The 16,486-nt window shown below is 39.7% G+C and overlaps 1 protein-coding gene across 3 annotated transcripts in view; it reads left to right on the top strand.

The window, feature by feature from the left end:
* The window catches only part of PIKFYVE (phosphoinositide kinase, FYVE-type zinc finger containing), a 57,007-nt gene that overhangs the window by 27,025 nt on the left and 13,496 nt on the right, over positions 1 to 16,486 (top strand). For all 3 annotated transcript variants that reach the window (XM_032189810.1, XM_032189811.1, XM_032189812.1), the window contains 13 exons: positions 1,118 to 1,180; positions 3,201 to 3,330; positions 3,616 to 3,796; positions 5,072 to 5,146; positions 5,811 to 5,918; positions 7,200 to 7,340; positions 7,787 to 7,913; positions 8,974 to 10,160; positions 12,218 to 12,318; positions 13,488 to 13,559; positions 14,063 to 14,234; positions 15,522 to 15,700; positions 16,212 to 16,325. In XM_032189810.1, the coding sequence (XP_032045701.1) occupies positions 1,118 to 1,180; positions 3,201 to 3,330; positions 3,616 to 3,796; positions 5,072 to 5,146; positions 5,811 to 5,918; positions 7,200 to 7,340; positions 7,787 to 7,913; positions 8,974 to 10,160; positions 12,218 to 12,318; positions 13,488 to 13,559; positions 14,063 to 14,234; positions 15,522 to 15,700; positions 16,212 to 16,325 (2,650 nt within the window). The remainder of the gene's footprint in view (positions 1 to 1,117; positions 1,181 to 3,200; positions 3,331 to 3,615; positions 3,797 to 5,071; positions 5,147 to 5,810; positions 5,919 to 7,199; positions 7,341 to 7,786; positions 7,914 to 8,973; positions 10,161 to 12,217; positions 12,319 to 13,487; positions 13,560 to 14,062; positions 14,235 to 15,521; positions 15,701 to 16,211; positions 16,326 to 16,486) is intronic.

A 16,486-nucleotide genomic window follows, 5' to 3' on the forward strand; every position in this document is an offset into this window, starting at 1 on the left:
CTGAAGGTGAGACAATTTATATAATAAGGTAGGTTGCTTCTAACACTAAATGCTTAATCTAAGCAAGAGGTGAAAGGAGTCTGCAAATAACCATTGAGCTGCAACAGATACTTGCACCTCCTTGTTGTGCCCCTTAAGTTTGGAGCACTGATCATCTGTTGAGTATGTGGTTTCAAACTGGGTAACTGCAGACAAGCTCAGATCTTTAAAATGGTGGTATGTAAAGGGTCTCTTGAATGCTGCTGTTCAGAGAGTTGTGATTGCTTGTGTCTTGTCAACTTCATGTTGCTTTCTGTTGGAGTATGAAGCCTGGCTTTGCATTGTTTGTGGCAGTAAGTCTGGACTGTCCTCAGGAAAGGTGATAATGAATGGTCACACTGCATAAGAAATGGAGCTACTGTTTGTTTTCCTACTAAAATCCCTTCTTGTAGAAGCTAGTAAACTAAATGCACAACAGGCTAATGGTCTCTAGAGGAAACAAGATTTGTGTAGCCAGACGGTCTGCTTGAAAGATCACTGTGCTATTTTAGTTGTGGTGATCTAGCAAGCTAAAGAAGTGTAGTAGGTAGAGCTTCATCTGATTTCCCAAATGTAAACTGCCTTTGCTTCCTTCACTGTGCAAGATAAATCTTAAGGCTGGTCTCTCACTGAGTCTGAGATAACACCAAAATATTTTATTGGAGTGTGAGATCAGAATGGCTTCGGAAGCTGCATTTTTAGATCAGAATGAGGAGGCCATTTGCTGTCTGGACATTCCCATGGTGTCTTCTCACAGCCTGACACAACTGTATTCAGATCTTTAAGAAGTGTGTGCCAGTTGAGGGAGCAGACTCTTTAAGGGCTGGTTCAGTCTGTGCTCATCTCTGCTTTGCTTCCTTGTTTTCTTCGCAGTAATAAATAGTGTTTTCTTGTCTTCCTAGAGCTTTTTGATAGAACAAGACTGAGAGGATATTCTTGTCTTGATCACTCACTGATTTAGCAACAGCTTGATGACTAAACGCTTACATGAGTAATGCTGCTTCTTCTGGTGTGGGCGTGTACATCATAATTATATGGGCATACCAGTATAACCTGTCATTTTTGTCTCCGCCTATCTCCCTCTTCTCTTTTCTTTCAGAGTACTTGAATCCTGACAACGGAGGGCAGCAGATGTTCTCTATAAGTGATGCTTTTATTAAAGGTAAGGGGAAACTTCAAATGTTGCAGTTGTGTGCGTGCTTTAATATAATTATGCAAGTTCTTCAGTAGTCCTTTAACAGGTTTTTGACCTTTTAGAAATATTTTCTTGATAGTAAAAATGAAGCTACTTGTGGCAAAACTGGTATATAGACTATATTTGGTTGTTTTTTAATGTGCTTACAAGCTCAAATTTCTTTCACTTCTCAAATTTTTCATTCAAAAACACTCAACCTTTTATTTTATTAAAGTAAGTGTAAGTAGCAGGGTTCATCACTTTTGTTTGTAACTTCCCCACCCACAAACATTTATAAGACACCAATTCTAACTTTCTGTGCAAAAAAAAAAGATGTGATAGGATTAATTGCACTCCTTCTACAGAGCAATTCAAAGCTTCATCTCATTTTTTTCTGGATTTCTGGTCACCAGCACTACTACTTCTGAAATGAAATGTGATCAGACACTGTTGTGAGTTGTAAAATCATCTGCCTTCCAATATTGTAGTCAGGTGCACTTGTGGGATTTTTGTTTCCATTTGATATTCTTGATTTTAGTGAGCTCAAAGGAGAGAAGGAAACAAATGGGGAAATCCCAGTGTCTGTGCAGCCAGAAGAATTAAGTCTTTGGCTAAACTAATACTTAGCTTTTAACTGAACTTTTGCAGGAGAGGAGTAAAAGGAGAAACCCAGCTTAAATTCCTCTTATCTTCTATACAGACAACTTTGAGTATGGAGTGCGTGGAAGAAGTAAATTTTTTTTTCCAGTATTCCTGCTCAGGTTATTATTAAGGATTTTGCATTCAGATCATGCACTCTTAGTTGTTTTAAGCTTGAACTCTGAAGACTTATATACTTGCTGATGAGAAGTTACACACCAGTAGCATAAAAGATTTGTAATATAGTCAGCCATTATGTGAATGGGGAAGTTATGATTTGGAATATCATAATACCTATGTGGGAAATAACTTAGTTTTCTGCAATTTGAAAAGAGTTACTGTGTAATGAAATAACCTCTAATCTTGGTAATGCAAAACACAGGATGTTTTCAAGGCATACTAAACAGTGATTGAAAGTAGCAGTTACCCCCTCTAAGTGGGGACTCTTCTGCACTGTTGAAACATGGTTTCTCTTTCCAAAACCAGAAATAAATAGTGTGTTGATGCTTAGAATTTAAAAAAAAAAAAAAAAAAAAAAGTATTTAGTGGATACAGCCTTTGTTGATGTCCTGTTTAACATACTGAAGAGTATATGATAGGTGAAAGGGTATGAGAAGATGTGCTGAGATTTTCTGAAAACTTCTGCTACTTTCTTTACAGAAAACTCTTAAACTTCAGAGAGAAAAGAGAATTCTGTTGTATTAAATACTGTGGCTTAGGCTAGTTGAGCCAGCCTGCTTGCAGCTCACTCTGCACCAGACTAGCAAGGGGGGTGGTGGTTTGGTTCAGGGCTACAAGTCATGTAAAGGTTCATCAGTAGCATAGTATTTTTTTTAATGTGTTTGGCAGACATGCTAAACAAGACCTTTACCAAGATATTTTGGCTACTTGTACTGCAGCCTGAATGGATTAACTTGATCTTTCTACTGCCACTTACATGTATAGGTCTTTAAAGCAACAGTTTTCTGTGGATCAAATTAGTGCCTGTGACTAATATTCTAAGCCTAAAAGGCATTATGATTGTGTATTATAAATATATAATGTATTTTGAATTTGCTGCTTATTTATGGGTAAAACTGGGATATAACTTCTGTTTTCTCATGTCTTAATTTGTTCTTCTGGAACTAAACTATGTGCTGTATGCTACCAGTACAAGAATTTCACTAATTCTCTTTTCCTCAGTGTACTCACAACTATTGTACTTGATATTGTTTGCAGTCTCCTATTACCATGACTTCTCAAACTCAGTCTTTCAAGAGGCTTAGACTTACATCTTAGTAAATTCTTTCATTTTCTAGGTAGCCTTTCAGAAAGGTGAAGGAATTCAACAACAAATTTTACATTAACAAGGTTCGTTTATCTCTTGCAGAGTCATTATTCAATAGGAGAGTGGAGGAGAAGTCCAAAGAACTCTTTTTCACACCATTAGGCTGGCACCATAGCAACCTGGATCTGCTGAGGGAAGAGAATGGGGAGAAACAAGCCATGGAAAGGCTGCTGTAAGAAAAATATAGAAAAAAGAATTTGCATATTTTGAGTAACCATTTCTGAAGTCCTCCTGTTCCACTAGCTTTCAGTAGGACTTGATCTTCTGTGGACAATACAATGAACTAATTTGCATTAAGAAAACAGCATTTCTACAGTATATTTTGATTGCTTTCTTCCATGTGGTTTTCTATGTTGAAACAGAGGACCAGAGAGTCCACTCTCTGAAAGTAACTTCTGAAAGGTGACTTCAGCTGAACTCTGCTCTGTATCTTTTTCACTTTTTTTCTTTTTTACAGCTCTGCTAATCACAACCACATGATGGCACTGCTTCAGCAACTTCTATACAATGAGTCCCTGTCCCTGTCATGGAGGGATATCATTGTACCTGTGGTCTGTCAGGTAGTTCAGACAGTACGGCCTGATGTCAAGAACAGAGATGATGACATGGATATCCGCCAGTTTGTCCACATCAAAAAAGTAAGTTTGAGACACTGAATGTAGGGAAAGAAAGTATGGAGTTGCTGGCAGCACCTGCTGTTTGAAGAGAAGGGTCATCCCCACTCCCCTCAGCATGCTCAGTGGTGTAGTTGGCCAACATGGCATTTAGATAATGTGGGTTTCTAGGAAAAGTTGTATAGAAAGAACTTTGTATCCTGGGAAAGGTGTTTTAATGCCCTGGAGCTGGCCTCTTCTTTCAGGCTGTAAGCTGCAGAAGGCAGGAAAGAGCAACACCTCTGTAATGACTTGTTTCCTTTTTGGGCGTCTGCTTGTTTTATGCTTGGATTGGAGAGGTACTAAACATGGGATAAGTAAATTTCAAGACTCTGTATAGCAATATATTGCTCTGTAATTCCCTGTTATGGAGGATTTAACTCCTCCCATGCTAATTGCAATTACTTTTTGTGGAGGAAAACTTGATTGTTATGGGATAGTGCATTTAGGTCTGCCAGATGGCAAAGACATGACATTGCTGAACTGTATGGCTGGATTTTTGGCACGCAGAGTTTCTTCTCAGAGGCTGATGTGAAACTAACCTCTAAGGAAGTAGCCTCACTGAGGCTCACAGGCTCAGGCTTATTTTTGCATTGCATAAGCAAGTTAAGATATGAGGAGAGCCTTGTGTCACTCCTGACAGTTCTGTAGGCTCTCTTGAGGCAGCAACAACTGATGCTGCCTGTCCTGAAGCACAGTTTCAAAAAGCAGATGTTCATAAGTGAAAACTCTCATAGGTATTTATATATGCCAGTACCAGAAATGTTCTCTGAAACATGTCATTAGGAATCTGTTTCATGCTTATTATTCCTGCGATTGGTTGTGACTCTAGGCACACCAGTCAACTGCTTGTGTTCAAATAGTAAGTAGAGGTTTGTTTATTCTCTTTTGTCATTACAACTCCTGTCCATTATTAGTGAAAATGGTATGTGCAAAGGCATATGCTCCTGATGGCCTGTAGAAACTTGCATTCCCTTACTGTCTTCCTGAGTGTGCTTGATTTCACAAATACGTATTTGCTGGGAGGATCTTGGAGATCCTGGAACTTAATACTTGCTTTCATGTTGTTGTTTCTAGTTTACCAGACTTTAAAGGAAAAGTTGTATGTCCAGCATGACAGCATCTGGTCTTTCATCTGGTAATTGAGGGTATAGATGAAGTTTGCACAATAGCCACAATAGCTATTCTGTTAGGTTTACAGCATTTAAGTTATGGGAATGTATAACAGTTCTAAGTGTTTGGCTTCCTTTGCTCTGTTAGATTCCTGGTGGAAAGAAGTTTGACTCCATGGTGGTGAATGGATTTGTTTGCACTAAGAATGTTGCCCACAAAAAGGTAATGCAGACTGGATTAATTGAGTGCTGGCTATAGTGCATGATGAGGAAACACATGTCCCATGACTTCCTTTGCACTAGAGGCTTTTCTCACTAATCTGGAGGTGTATGGGCTTTTTTCAGTTTGCACAGCACCTGAATGAGAACGTGTTTTAATGTGTTTCTTTTCAAAGCTGTTTTCTTTTGTCTCAGATTCTAGTGTAGGGAGGAGAAAAGGCTTTCCTCGTGCATGTATAGCAAAATATTTTTTCCGCCCCTATCGCTCCAGAATGTATCTAATGATTACCCCAAGGGTTAGCTGAAAAAAAAAAAAGACCTTTATGGTCATGATCTTTGACAGTACAATAAAGTGAAACTTTATTTAAAGCTGGAGGTCAAAGTAGAAGTGATCTGAATGGAGGCTCCAAAGTATTTGAAGAGTTAGTGTGACTTGGTGTAGTTGGGAGGGGACTGCAGAAACTTCCAACACTTCACTCTTACTGGAGAGTAGCTGTGAAATTCCAAGAACTGGGTGTAACATGCTCATAAAAAAGAAAAATGTATAGTTGGTGTAGAGAATAACTGAGATGCCTCTGTTTAAATACAGTCACGGGTAGTCTGATATGTTTTTTTTCCTATTTACTTTTCCAGCTGTATGTCTTCTAACTGTTTTGTTTCTTTCCTAGATGAACTCTTGCATAAAAAATCCCAAAATTCTTCTGCTGAAATGCTCAATTGAGTACCTCTATCGAGAAGAAACCAAGTTTACCTGCATAGACCCCATAGTGCTGCAGGTAAGAGCATGGTTTTGTTCATGGTTGAAGTTGCCTGAGACTGATTCACCCTTTTGAAGTGCACATCTGATTATTCAGTATGTAAGGTTGACTTTAGTTATTGGGATTGTGTACCAAAGAGATTTCCTCCTTTAACAGCTAGCTAGGAAAACTTTTGCACTGAATAGAGTACAGACTTGTAGTCTTCTGAGGGTTTTTGCCATCAAGAATTACACATACTGGTAGATCTTGATCCTTACAATTAACAATTTTAAGAAACATTTTTCATTTTTAATGATAGACTGTGTAAGGAACACACAGTTCAGAAAGTCACAGCTAGGCATGGCTTAAGTGTGCAGAGAAATACTTAAGAAGTGAGTATAAGTGAGAGTTCAGTTGTACCCACATTATTCTTTGTCAAGCTTGAACAAATGGGACAACACCCAACCTAAAGAAGTGATGAACTACAAAATGTCCCTTTGGAACAGGTGCCCAGCCCTTGAGAGCAGGGAGGTGCTTGTGTATGAAAACACTGAAATGGGCGGATGCTCTTTAATGTACTGCATTACTCTGAGTAATTAGTCTGAGGATCAGTTTTCAGGTTTTTGGTAGGATATTTGTAATTTGGGTATTTGGTGCCTTACTGAGCTCGGGCCATGTTTTTTTTTCCCATCTTTGTCTGTTTCCTTAAAATTCATTTAAGACCGCTTTCATTTGGTGCTTAATAGACAGACTTACAGATACAAAAACTTACTTCTGAAGAGTGAGCTGGTTTTCCAGTAAAAGCTAAAGCTGAGTCCTGTCCTTTGTCTTGACAATGTAGAGGTATCTACTGTTCTTTTTGACTGCTGGTTGCTGTGTTTGTTTCAGTATCTGCTTCAGAATGTGATCATAAGCTTTTGTTTATCTGCTTTTAAGGCCTATATGGCGGAGAATACTACAGAAATACTAGTTCAGTTGAAAAGGCCAGCTTCTGCTGGATGGCAAACTGCTTTTGTGGTACCTTTCTTTTGCCCAGAACCTCTAAAACTTGACTACCGTGAGTCACAATAACACAACTGAAAATACCTGACTTGGGAAGCTGTATTATATTATACCTGATTAGGGTATATAGCAAACTACTGATAAACTGGGTGGTGCGGAAATGTGCACAATGGAAAACTGATGGTGTTTTCTGGGTAGCTGGTTTCCCTGTTCCATAGGAAAGGTCAATATATAAATGAGAAAGTAATACTAAGCATTTAAATTGTTTTTTTAGACAGGTTTACTCTATTTAATTGTCATGCATTGTTCTTTCTGCAGGAAAGGGAGTTCTTGAAGAACTATGTACAGCGGATAGTTGACGTTAGGCCCAACTTGGTCCTTGTTGAGAAGACTGTGTCCCGAATCGCGCAGGACATGCTGCTGGAGCATGGTATCACTCTTGTCATCAATGTCAAGCCGGTGAGCGTTTCATGTCAGACATCAGACCGTATCTTGTGGTGGATCTCTAACTCTTCTTTGTAGGAAGTGTATTTTTTTTAATGGTCTTCACTTCCAAGGAGACAAAACAGACCTAGAAAGTAATTTTTCCTCACTAATCTCTACCTACTCTCTGCTGTGCCCTTGGTGGCAGGTCTTTGTACCCTGGCTGTGTTTTAGTTAACTCTGAGTCATATTTGTAGCAAATGCTACAATATTCCCTCTCACCAGTAATAACTGCCAAACTGCTTTTCTATGTTTTGTATGTATTGGGGTGTGCTTGTGAATGACTGGATTTAATCCAGAGTTTACCTCACAAAGTGGGAGGTTGCCTGGATAGTACTGGCATGTTTTTTTAGAGCCATCTAAAAAATACTAATGTTTTGTTTGCACTGTAGATTCTTACTTTTTCTCTTTCACTTTCACAGCAAGTGCTAGACAGAGTAAGTCGAATGACCCAGGGAGACTTAGTGATGTCAATGGATCAACTGTTAACTAAACCACGTTTGGGAACCTGCCATAAATTTTATATGCAAGTGTTTCAGTTGCCCAACGGTGAGTAAATCTTAATGTGTCTTGGTCTGTGTGTGTAAGAGGCTAAACGCTTTGCTCTTGTTAACAAGGTTTGAACTGTTGGGTGCTTTGTGTTATCAAGTATTATCTTTTCTATTCATCTGTACTTCTGTTACATCTTGGAACTACAGCGAACTAAGTCTGAGCACACAAACTTCATCAAAAAGTACAAGGTCTTCCATTCTTGGTAAGGTGAAAGATGCTAGATTTTAATTAGACTGGTTCTTTCCACTGCCCTGAAGATTGTCTAGTCTAACATCCTGTTCAAAACAGGAAGGGTTAACTACAATGCAAGATCAGATTTCTCAGGGACTTGTCAGCAAAATGTTGAAAATATTGCAGAATGGAGATTTCACAACCAATCTGGGCAGCTGTTTAGCAGTTTAACAATCCTCACCATGAAGAATTCTTCCTCATTTCAAGAAGGCAAATTCTTATCGATTAACTGTGCACTCTACCTACTCTACTCTTGTCTTTTCATTGCACATGTTTGAGAAACCAGGTTCCTTTTCCTCTGTAACACCCTGTAGGTAGTGGAAGTCTTCAAAGGAAGTAACCTGGCAGATCATCAATGGTGCTGGCACACAAATGTGGATGCAGTTTTTGTGGCAATGTAGTCTTTGCATCTCTTCTCCTTCAGGTCTGCCTTACCTCCTTCCAACTACTAAATTTCACTCAGTCTTGTAAGCTGTGATGCATAAGGATGAGTAAACATGCAAAGGAGGATAATGGTTCTTTTGCTTCACTACTGCATTCCCTGTCCCCAAGTCTGCAGCGATCGTAGAATAATCTGTTCAGATTGTATTCTATGTGGTCTGTGGACTGTACGATGACTTTTTCGTGAAACAGGAGGAGTTTTTAGCAAAAGCATGCTTTGCTTGCAAAAATAAATATCTCAGTACATTTTATATAAGTTTCTGCAGCTGGAATGTGCTACCAGTGTTCCTTGCTCCCAGTTTCCATTACAGTCTATTCAGTGTGTGAGACGCCTAAGAGCAGGTTGTCAACCTAACTCTGCTGGTTTTGTTTATTTTCCTTGTAGATCAAACAAAAACACTGATGTTCTTTGAAGGGTGTCCCCAGCACCTGGGCTGTACTATCAAATTGTGTGGTGCTGCAGAGTATGAGCTGGCCCGTGTGAAAGAGATCCTGATCTTCATGGTCTGTGTGGCTTATCATTCCCAGCTGGAAATCTCTTTCCTTATGGACGAGTTTGCTATGCCCCCTACTCTGACAAAAAACACCTCTTTTCACTCCCTTATTGAGGAACCAGGAGATGAAAACGAACAACAGAACCTCTTCAATGGTGAGGATTTCAGCACAGCAGTCAGAGACATTGAACTCTCCTCTGAAAAGCTTCCAGCAATCTCGGAGTCTGTGTCATCTCATGAGGTCACCTTGCTTGAACAAAGAGGATTATTTGAGAGAGGTGACCAAGAAAACAGTCAGCTAGAAACGATGTCCTCAAAACAGCAGGAGCACCTCAAATTGGACTCGTCATTTCCAGTGTTCCACTCTGTACCTCCTGCAATACCTGAAACATCTCTGCTGCCCCTCCATGGCATGGACCAGCACTTGGTCACTCTGGATAGCCAGCCACTAGAGCCTCTTCAACAGGCAGATGATCTGCAGGAATCCAAGAGTCAAATGAGAGTCTTCAGAGACCCTCTCCAGGATGATAGTGGTTTATATGTTACAGAAGAGGTAACTTCTTCTGAGGATCGTCTCAAGACTTACTCTGCAGCCTTTAAGCAGGAGTTGAAAGATGTTATTCTCTGTATTTCTCCTGTAATGGTGTTCCGTGAACCATTTCTTTTGACTGAAAAAGGCATGAGATGCCCTGCCCGAGAATACTTCCCTGAGCAAGTTTATTGGTCTCCTCTCCTTAATAAGGAATACAAGGAATTGGAAAGTAGGAGGAAGAGACAATTATTGCGGGATCTTTCTGGATTACAAGGGATGAATGGGAGTATACAAACCAAGGCTATACAAATCTTGCCTTCCCACGAGTTGGTTAACACTAGAATAGCAGAGCATCTAGGTGATAGCCAGAGCTTAGCCAGGATGCTGGCTGACTATCGGGCCAGAGGAGGGAGGATTCTACAGAGAAGTACAGATCCCTTTGCCCAAAGTAAGGATGCGTCCAGTGTCCCTACTGGAAAAACTGGTTGCAGGATTGAAGAGGATGAGAAAGGACTGGCTCAGAGTGAATCCTCTTGGTCTCATAAGGTAAAGATTCAAACTATGCTACTGAAAACACAGTTATATTATTTTTTCCTGGTAATAGAGAACATTAAGTGTTTAATACTGAATGTTAAACTGGAGGCTTTTGTGACTGGGTCAAATCTACATTTTGGATAGCAGTGCTCTGGGCACTTAAACCAATTTAACCAAGTACTAGGTAGATATGAGAGAGCAAAACAGACTGCAAAACTTCCCTGAGAAGGGTAAAGCCTGTGAGGCTCCATTTTCTCTTATCCTGAGAAGTGTACAAAATCAGCCCATAATCAGTTTAGTACATTGGCTGTTCAGCTCAGCTGCACACAACTGATTCATGAAAATGAATACATGGAGGGGGAAAAAAAAACCTTTTTCTGAAACTGAGCTTCCCTGCTGCGTGTACTGGTGATTTCTAAAAGTGTAATGCTCAGCCCTCTTTAGAGGGATTAGCGTCATGGAAACAGCAGTAGGCTGTAATTACATGGAAGTATTTGATTGTTTGCAAAAGTTTGGGTGATCTGGAGAAATGTGAGAATCTCTTAATGGAAAGGGTGGGATCTTGTTAGGAACTTCCATGTAAGGGAGTGTGTACTTGGAACCAAAAAACAAAGGCATGGAAAACTGCCGTGACCACTGCTAATTTGCATCTGAGGGAAAATGTATTGGGACTTCTCTCGCACTGGAAGCTATGTAGGAAAAAAGTCAGTCAAGAGTAGCAGAACTGGTCTTGTAGCAGTTGTACGTTTTGGAGCCACTATCAGCTCCTAAGTTCATGAGTAGAAATCACCTTTTAATTGATGCTAAATGTAAATCTATGTAGCTTCACAGGCAGTAATCTCTCAAGCTGTAAGAGTAGCTGTTGCTCTAGATCAAAGTGCTCTGTTCTGTATAAATTTATAAATAAAATTATAAAGTCAAACAATACCCTAAGTTGGAAGGAAGATATAAGGGCACTGAGTCCGGGTCCTGGCTCTGCACAGGACCACCCAAAAACCAGACCATGGGGCTTGAGAGCATTGTGCAAATGCTTCTTGAACTCTGCCAGGCTCAGTGCCATAACCACTGCCCTAGGGAGCTTGTCCCAGTGCCCGACCACCCTCTCAGTGAAGAACTTTTTCTTAACTTCCATCTCCATGCTTTTTTCTTGTGTCTTGTCGCTGTCCCCAGAGAGCAGAACTCAGCGCCTGCCCCTCTGTTCGCCTCGTGAGGGAGCTGCAGGCTGCCATGAGGCCTCCCCTCAGCTTGCTCTACTCTGGGCTGAACACACCAAGGGACCTCAGCTGCTCCTCATATGTCTTCTCCTTTAGACTTGTCACCATCTTTGGAGCCCTCCTTTGGATGCTCTCTAATAGTTTTATGTTGTTTTTATATTGTGGTGCCCAAAACTGCATGCAGTACTCAAGATAAGGCTGCACCAGTGCAGAGCAGAGATAAAATCACTTCCTTCAACTAACTAGCAATGCTGTGCTTGAGGCACCCCAAGATACTTCTGGCCCTTTTGGCTGCCAGCGCACATTGATGCATATTCACCTTGCCATCAACCAGAAGCCCTGGATTCCTTTCTGTGGGGCTGCTCTCTAGCCTCAAAAATATTTGGTAACACCATAGTTCTGTAGGGAGTAAAAGTGGATATGGTTCCATGCTGGTAGCAGAGTGGTAAATCTCTTTATAGAAAAAGGCAGAAAGTTTGAAGTCCTGTAGTCTCAATGAGTAACTGAGGTGTAATATACTGGCAAAGACTTGACTCCAAGGTGCACTAAACCATTCAGTGTCTTGGAGACTCTGGACATCTGTCTTGGGGTTTGGATTTCTGTTTTGGCCCCCCGTTTTCCTTTCCACAATAATATGGTTAAGTTGTTTATATTATATGTATTAGTTATAGCTTCTAAAAAATGACAGAACTTACATTATCTTTGAGCTTCAGGTAAATTTAGGATTAATTTGTAGAAAAGGAACAAACTGGGCTTTAAACTTAAATAAAATTATTGGAATAATATTTTGTCATTGGTTATGTGTGTGGATGGAGGTGTCTGTAACCAGTGAATGAGCTGTTTTCTCTCTACCAGGTGGATTGTCTGAGTCCAGTAAACCATCAGAGACTCTGTGTTCTCTTCAGTAGCTCTTCTGCGCAGTCCAGCAATGCTCCAAGTGCCTGTGTTAGCCCCTGGTATGAAAAACTACTACTCTACAGCATGTGTAGTTATCTTTTTTTTGTTTCTGAAGGCAAGGTTAGTGCTCACTTCATAGAAGTACTTCTTTGAGGACTTCTTGGTAGGTTGTGACCATCTTCTAATGGGAACTGTTGCCAAAATTTCATCTTGCCTGATTAGGTGGGTCCAGAGCAATATTTCACAGCCTTTCTAATCCCTCAGGTATGAAGGAGAAAGCTCAGCCTGAAACTGAATGTGTTAGTTGGACTTCTGACTGCAGAGTAATGTGAGTGTAGCAAGGACACTGCAGCCGTGTGTGGAAGAGTTACTCTATATAAACAAAGAAGAATGTCCAAGCCCAAAAATAAATCTTGAAGAAGAATCTTAGACTACTTCTGAATTGTATTATATGAGAGTGGTATTTGAATATAGTACTTCCTGTCTCATAAAGTTAACAAGGTTAAGCTTTAACTGTAGTTTTAGCTTAGAGGGCTATAACTTGTCGATTATGTTGCAATTTATGACTTTTTTTAGCATAGCTCCTTGGACGGGTCTTTCACCTAGTTCAGGTGAAAATACAGAGATGTCTCTCGTACAGGAAATCTAAATCTTCCTCTGTAAAAGCTAAGGAATGAACAAAAAAAAATGTTGAGCTTCTTAAAAAGAAGTGATAAAGGGGTATAAAGCAGTGATAGTTAGAAATGTCTGAATTGAGACTTAAATTGTTACTTATGCATTTCAAGTGGCTTGGTCACTTCAGATTCTGAGAAATTAAAGCTGTTACTAAATTTAAAGCTGTTTTTAAATTTTATATAAGATTTCTAGGATTTTTTTATGTACTGTGTGTGCCCCTGTTTAAATGTTAATATCCAAGGCTTCAAGCTGTGCCTAGACTTCTGTGCCTAGGTGTTCTTGAATGTGATCTTCAAAAGACCAATTGAATTGTGTTCCACTTTTAAATGTTAAGTTTAAAGTTGTTCTAGTAAGAACTTAAATCTCGTTATTAGCAAACTCGACAGCAGGGAACCGGGAAGAGTAGTCAAGAGGTGGGGGAAAAATAGCCTTTGGTATGCAGGGCTGAGAACAACCAAGCAGAAGGTACAGATCTGTGTACTTCAAGGCTATTGCACAGCCAGCAGTGGCAGGATATTCCCTCTAAAGCTTTTATTTTTTTTCTCTGCTTTAGGATTGTGACCATGGAATTCTATGGGAAAAATGACCTGACACTAGGGATTTTTCTGGAGCGTTACTGTTTCAGGTGAATTAATAGTAAATCTCATTCTAAACAAACCAAAAGCCTTTAACAGCTCAGTGAGGTTGAACTGACACTTTCTTTATAGACCCTACTTCCTGTGCACTCAGATTAGCATGAGCCTGTTGTATTCTAGGAAAGCTTACACCCTAAATTTGCTGCTCCCTTTGCTTTATGAGCATGCTGTAGTAAGCTCTTAAACCTGGTTCCTGTTTTACTTCCTCATGCTCGCTTCTTACAAGCAAATACATCCACTACTTCCCTACTTCTGCCTTGTGCCTATTTATTCCATTATTAAGGTAGAATAAGTGGAATGGATTACAAAGCAAGAGTTGTAAATTCATAGAGTACAAGAAACTGTGCAGAAACAGCCTTCATTAAAGGCTTAGGAAACTTTTACAGTAAAGATAAATAGTACTGTGATGTTAAAAAGCATACTAAAGGTGTCGAATCAGCTCTTCAGCAGTGCCTAATGTATGATCATAAGCATTTCCATCTTTCTCTTTAAGGCCTTCCTACCAGTGCCCCAGCATGTTCTGTGAAACACCAATGGTTCACCACATTCGTCGTTTTGTACATGGGCAAGGATGTGTGCAAATCGTGTTAAAGGAGCTGGACTCCCCAGTTCCTGGGTACCAACACACGATTCTTACTTACTCTTGGTGTAGACTGTGCAAACAGGTAAGGATGAGGGCTTAAGAATTATTGCTATTCCAATTTAGTATTCCTATTGTAATTGGGCATGCATGGAAAGAGTGGATTTTTGAGAAAGTGCTTATCCTTGGAGCTGTGGCTAAACTTGTACAAAGCCTGTTGTTAGTACAGATATTCTCATGTTTCTACAAATCACTCTTGTAGAAACTTGTAGAATTGTGGCTGTTGAGGGTGAAACAGACATAGTGTGGTGGAAACAAATTTCTGACACACGGAAAAACTAGAGTTCCCTTTAAGAGACAAAGAGCATTGTCTCTTCCCTGCAGTGAATCTATACAAGCATCAGAAGAATGTGCATATAGGGAAGGGCAGATGCTGAGGCCTACTGGCTTAGTAATTGGCTAAAACCACTTGGTGTTCTTTAATCTATTTTAGACTGGACAGTCTGTATTGAGTCAGTGTGATGTCTAGACTTCCTTTAGTAGTCATTAGAAAGTAAATAAAATCTTCATTAGAAAGATGAAAAACCACAAGGTTGCAAGATTTGTGTACTATCTGAAACTTGTTCTTTAATTTAGCTAAGAAAACATTGTCAGTTGGATACTCATCTCTGGCCAAACTTATTGTTAATCTTAAGAGCCTTCTAAGACAAGAATGAAGCTTAATTAAACAAGATTCATGCAATGCCTCAAACTTAAAGCATCTTAATTACCCATGCAAATGACTCAGTTCACGTACTTATGCTGGCTTAAACATAGGTGTTGGATGTAAAGATATCTGGAGGAAGTTAATGTAATTGCTGAAGGCAAGCCCTATGCTGCTGTGTGTATACCTGTTCTATAACCTTTTATTTCTGTATGCTCATGTAAACACTAATAAGCTTGTGGCTAATAGGTATGTTTAAATGGCTACTCTAAGCTTGCAAGCACTGCTGAAGTTGAAATATATGCTGATGTTGCTTTGCAGTATTCATAGGTAAAGAATCACCAGGGAAGAAGCATGCGATGAAACTGCTGCTGGTGACTGGACTGCTGGAAACTATCTCTATGCAGAGAAACAGCATCCCAGATTTAAGGATGTATTTGCACTCCCCTGACTAAGCACCTGTTATCATCAACTAGCAGTTGTCGCTTATCCAGTTTATTGCATCCATCTGTGTGTTGGGCTTAGCTTTGTATAAACACTGTCTTTGTTTGGTATCTTTCAGGGTTGTGTGTGCTTCTGATAATTGAAATACCTAGATTACAGTCTAGGTTAGCCTGTCCTTAATCCTAGTTGAAGGGTGAAATTAAGGCACTTTGCTTTTGATTTCAGGTGACACCAGTTGTTCCCCTTTCCAATGATTCTTGGTCTATGTCTTTTGCAAAATACCTCGAGCTGAGATTCTATGGGCACCAGTACACTAGAAGGGCCAATGTGGAGCCTTGTGGTCATTCCATTCACCATGACTATCACCAGTATTTTTCCTATAATCAGATGGTGGCATCTTTCAGGTGAGGTTCACTGCTTAAAATACATATATATTTTTTATATATATATATATATATAGGGCTAGAGAAGTTACACACACGCATTTATGAAGTGCATGGCTCTAGTAAGGATTCTTCAGGTGTGTCCTTCGCTTTGAGTACAGCATGGGATAGCATGACTGCACTGTAACTACAAATGCAGAATTGTTTGCTGGTTTGCAGGAGGCTTTGCAGGTCCCATCATTGTCATGGATGGGATGGGAAATATTCTGAAAAATGAATTGTGCCAGTATACGATAAAGAAGGGAAACACTTCTGTTTAATCTGTAATACTTTTAGAACTTCATTTTTGCAATGTGATCTGTGGTTTTACTTTTTTCCTGAGATAAATGATGAAGGTGTTATGTGCTACTAAAGGTAACTAATGTTCCAGACATGTTGACAAGTACCCCTTTTTATAAAAGCCACAAGCTAAAAAGGTGTAGACTTAATATTACATGGGGAGTTATGAAAAGCTGTTGCATTGTCTTCTCAGCTACTCTCCAATCCGTCTGCTTGAAGTATGTGTCCCACTACCCAAAATCTACATCAAACGACAGGCTCCATTAAAAGTTACTATTTTGCAGGATCTCAAGGACTTCTCTCAAAAGTAAGTTTTTATTTTTAATGCCTTCCTTGACTTATATGTATTTTAGACTTCTAAGAAGACCACTAAACCATTTTTGCTGATGTAGATAATACACTTGCTAAATGTTCATGGTTTAGAAGGAAAGTGATGATTTTAAACATTCCACATTTATAGGTGTATAT

This window comes from Aythya fuligula, chromosome 6, assembly GCF_009819795.1.
Source record: "Aythya fuligula isolate bAytFul2 chromosome 6, bAytFul2.pri, whole genome shotgun sequence".
In the NCBI taxonomy this organism is placed as follows: domain Eukaryota; kingdom Metazoa; phylum Chordata; class Aves; order Anseriformes; family Anatidae; genus Aythya; species Aythya fuligula.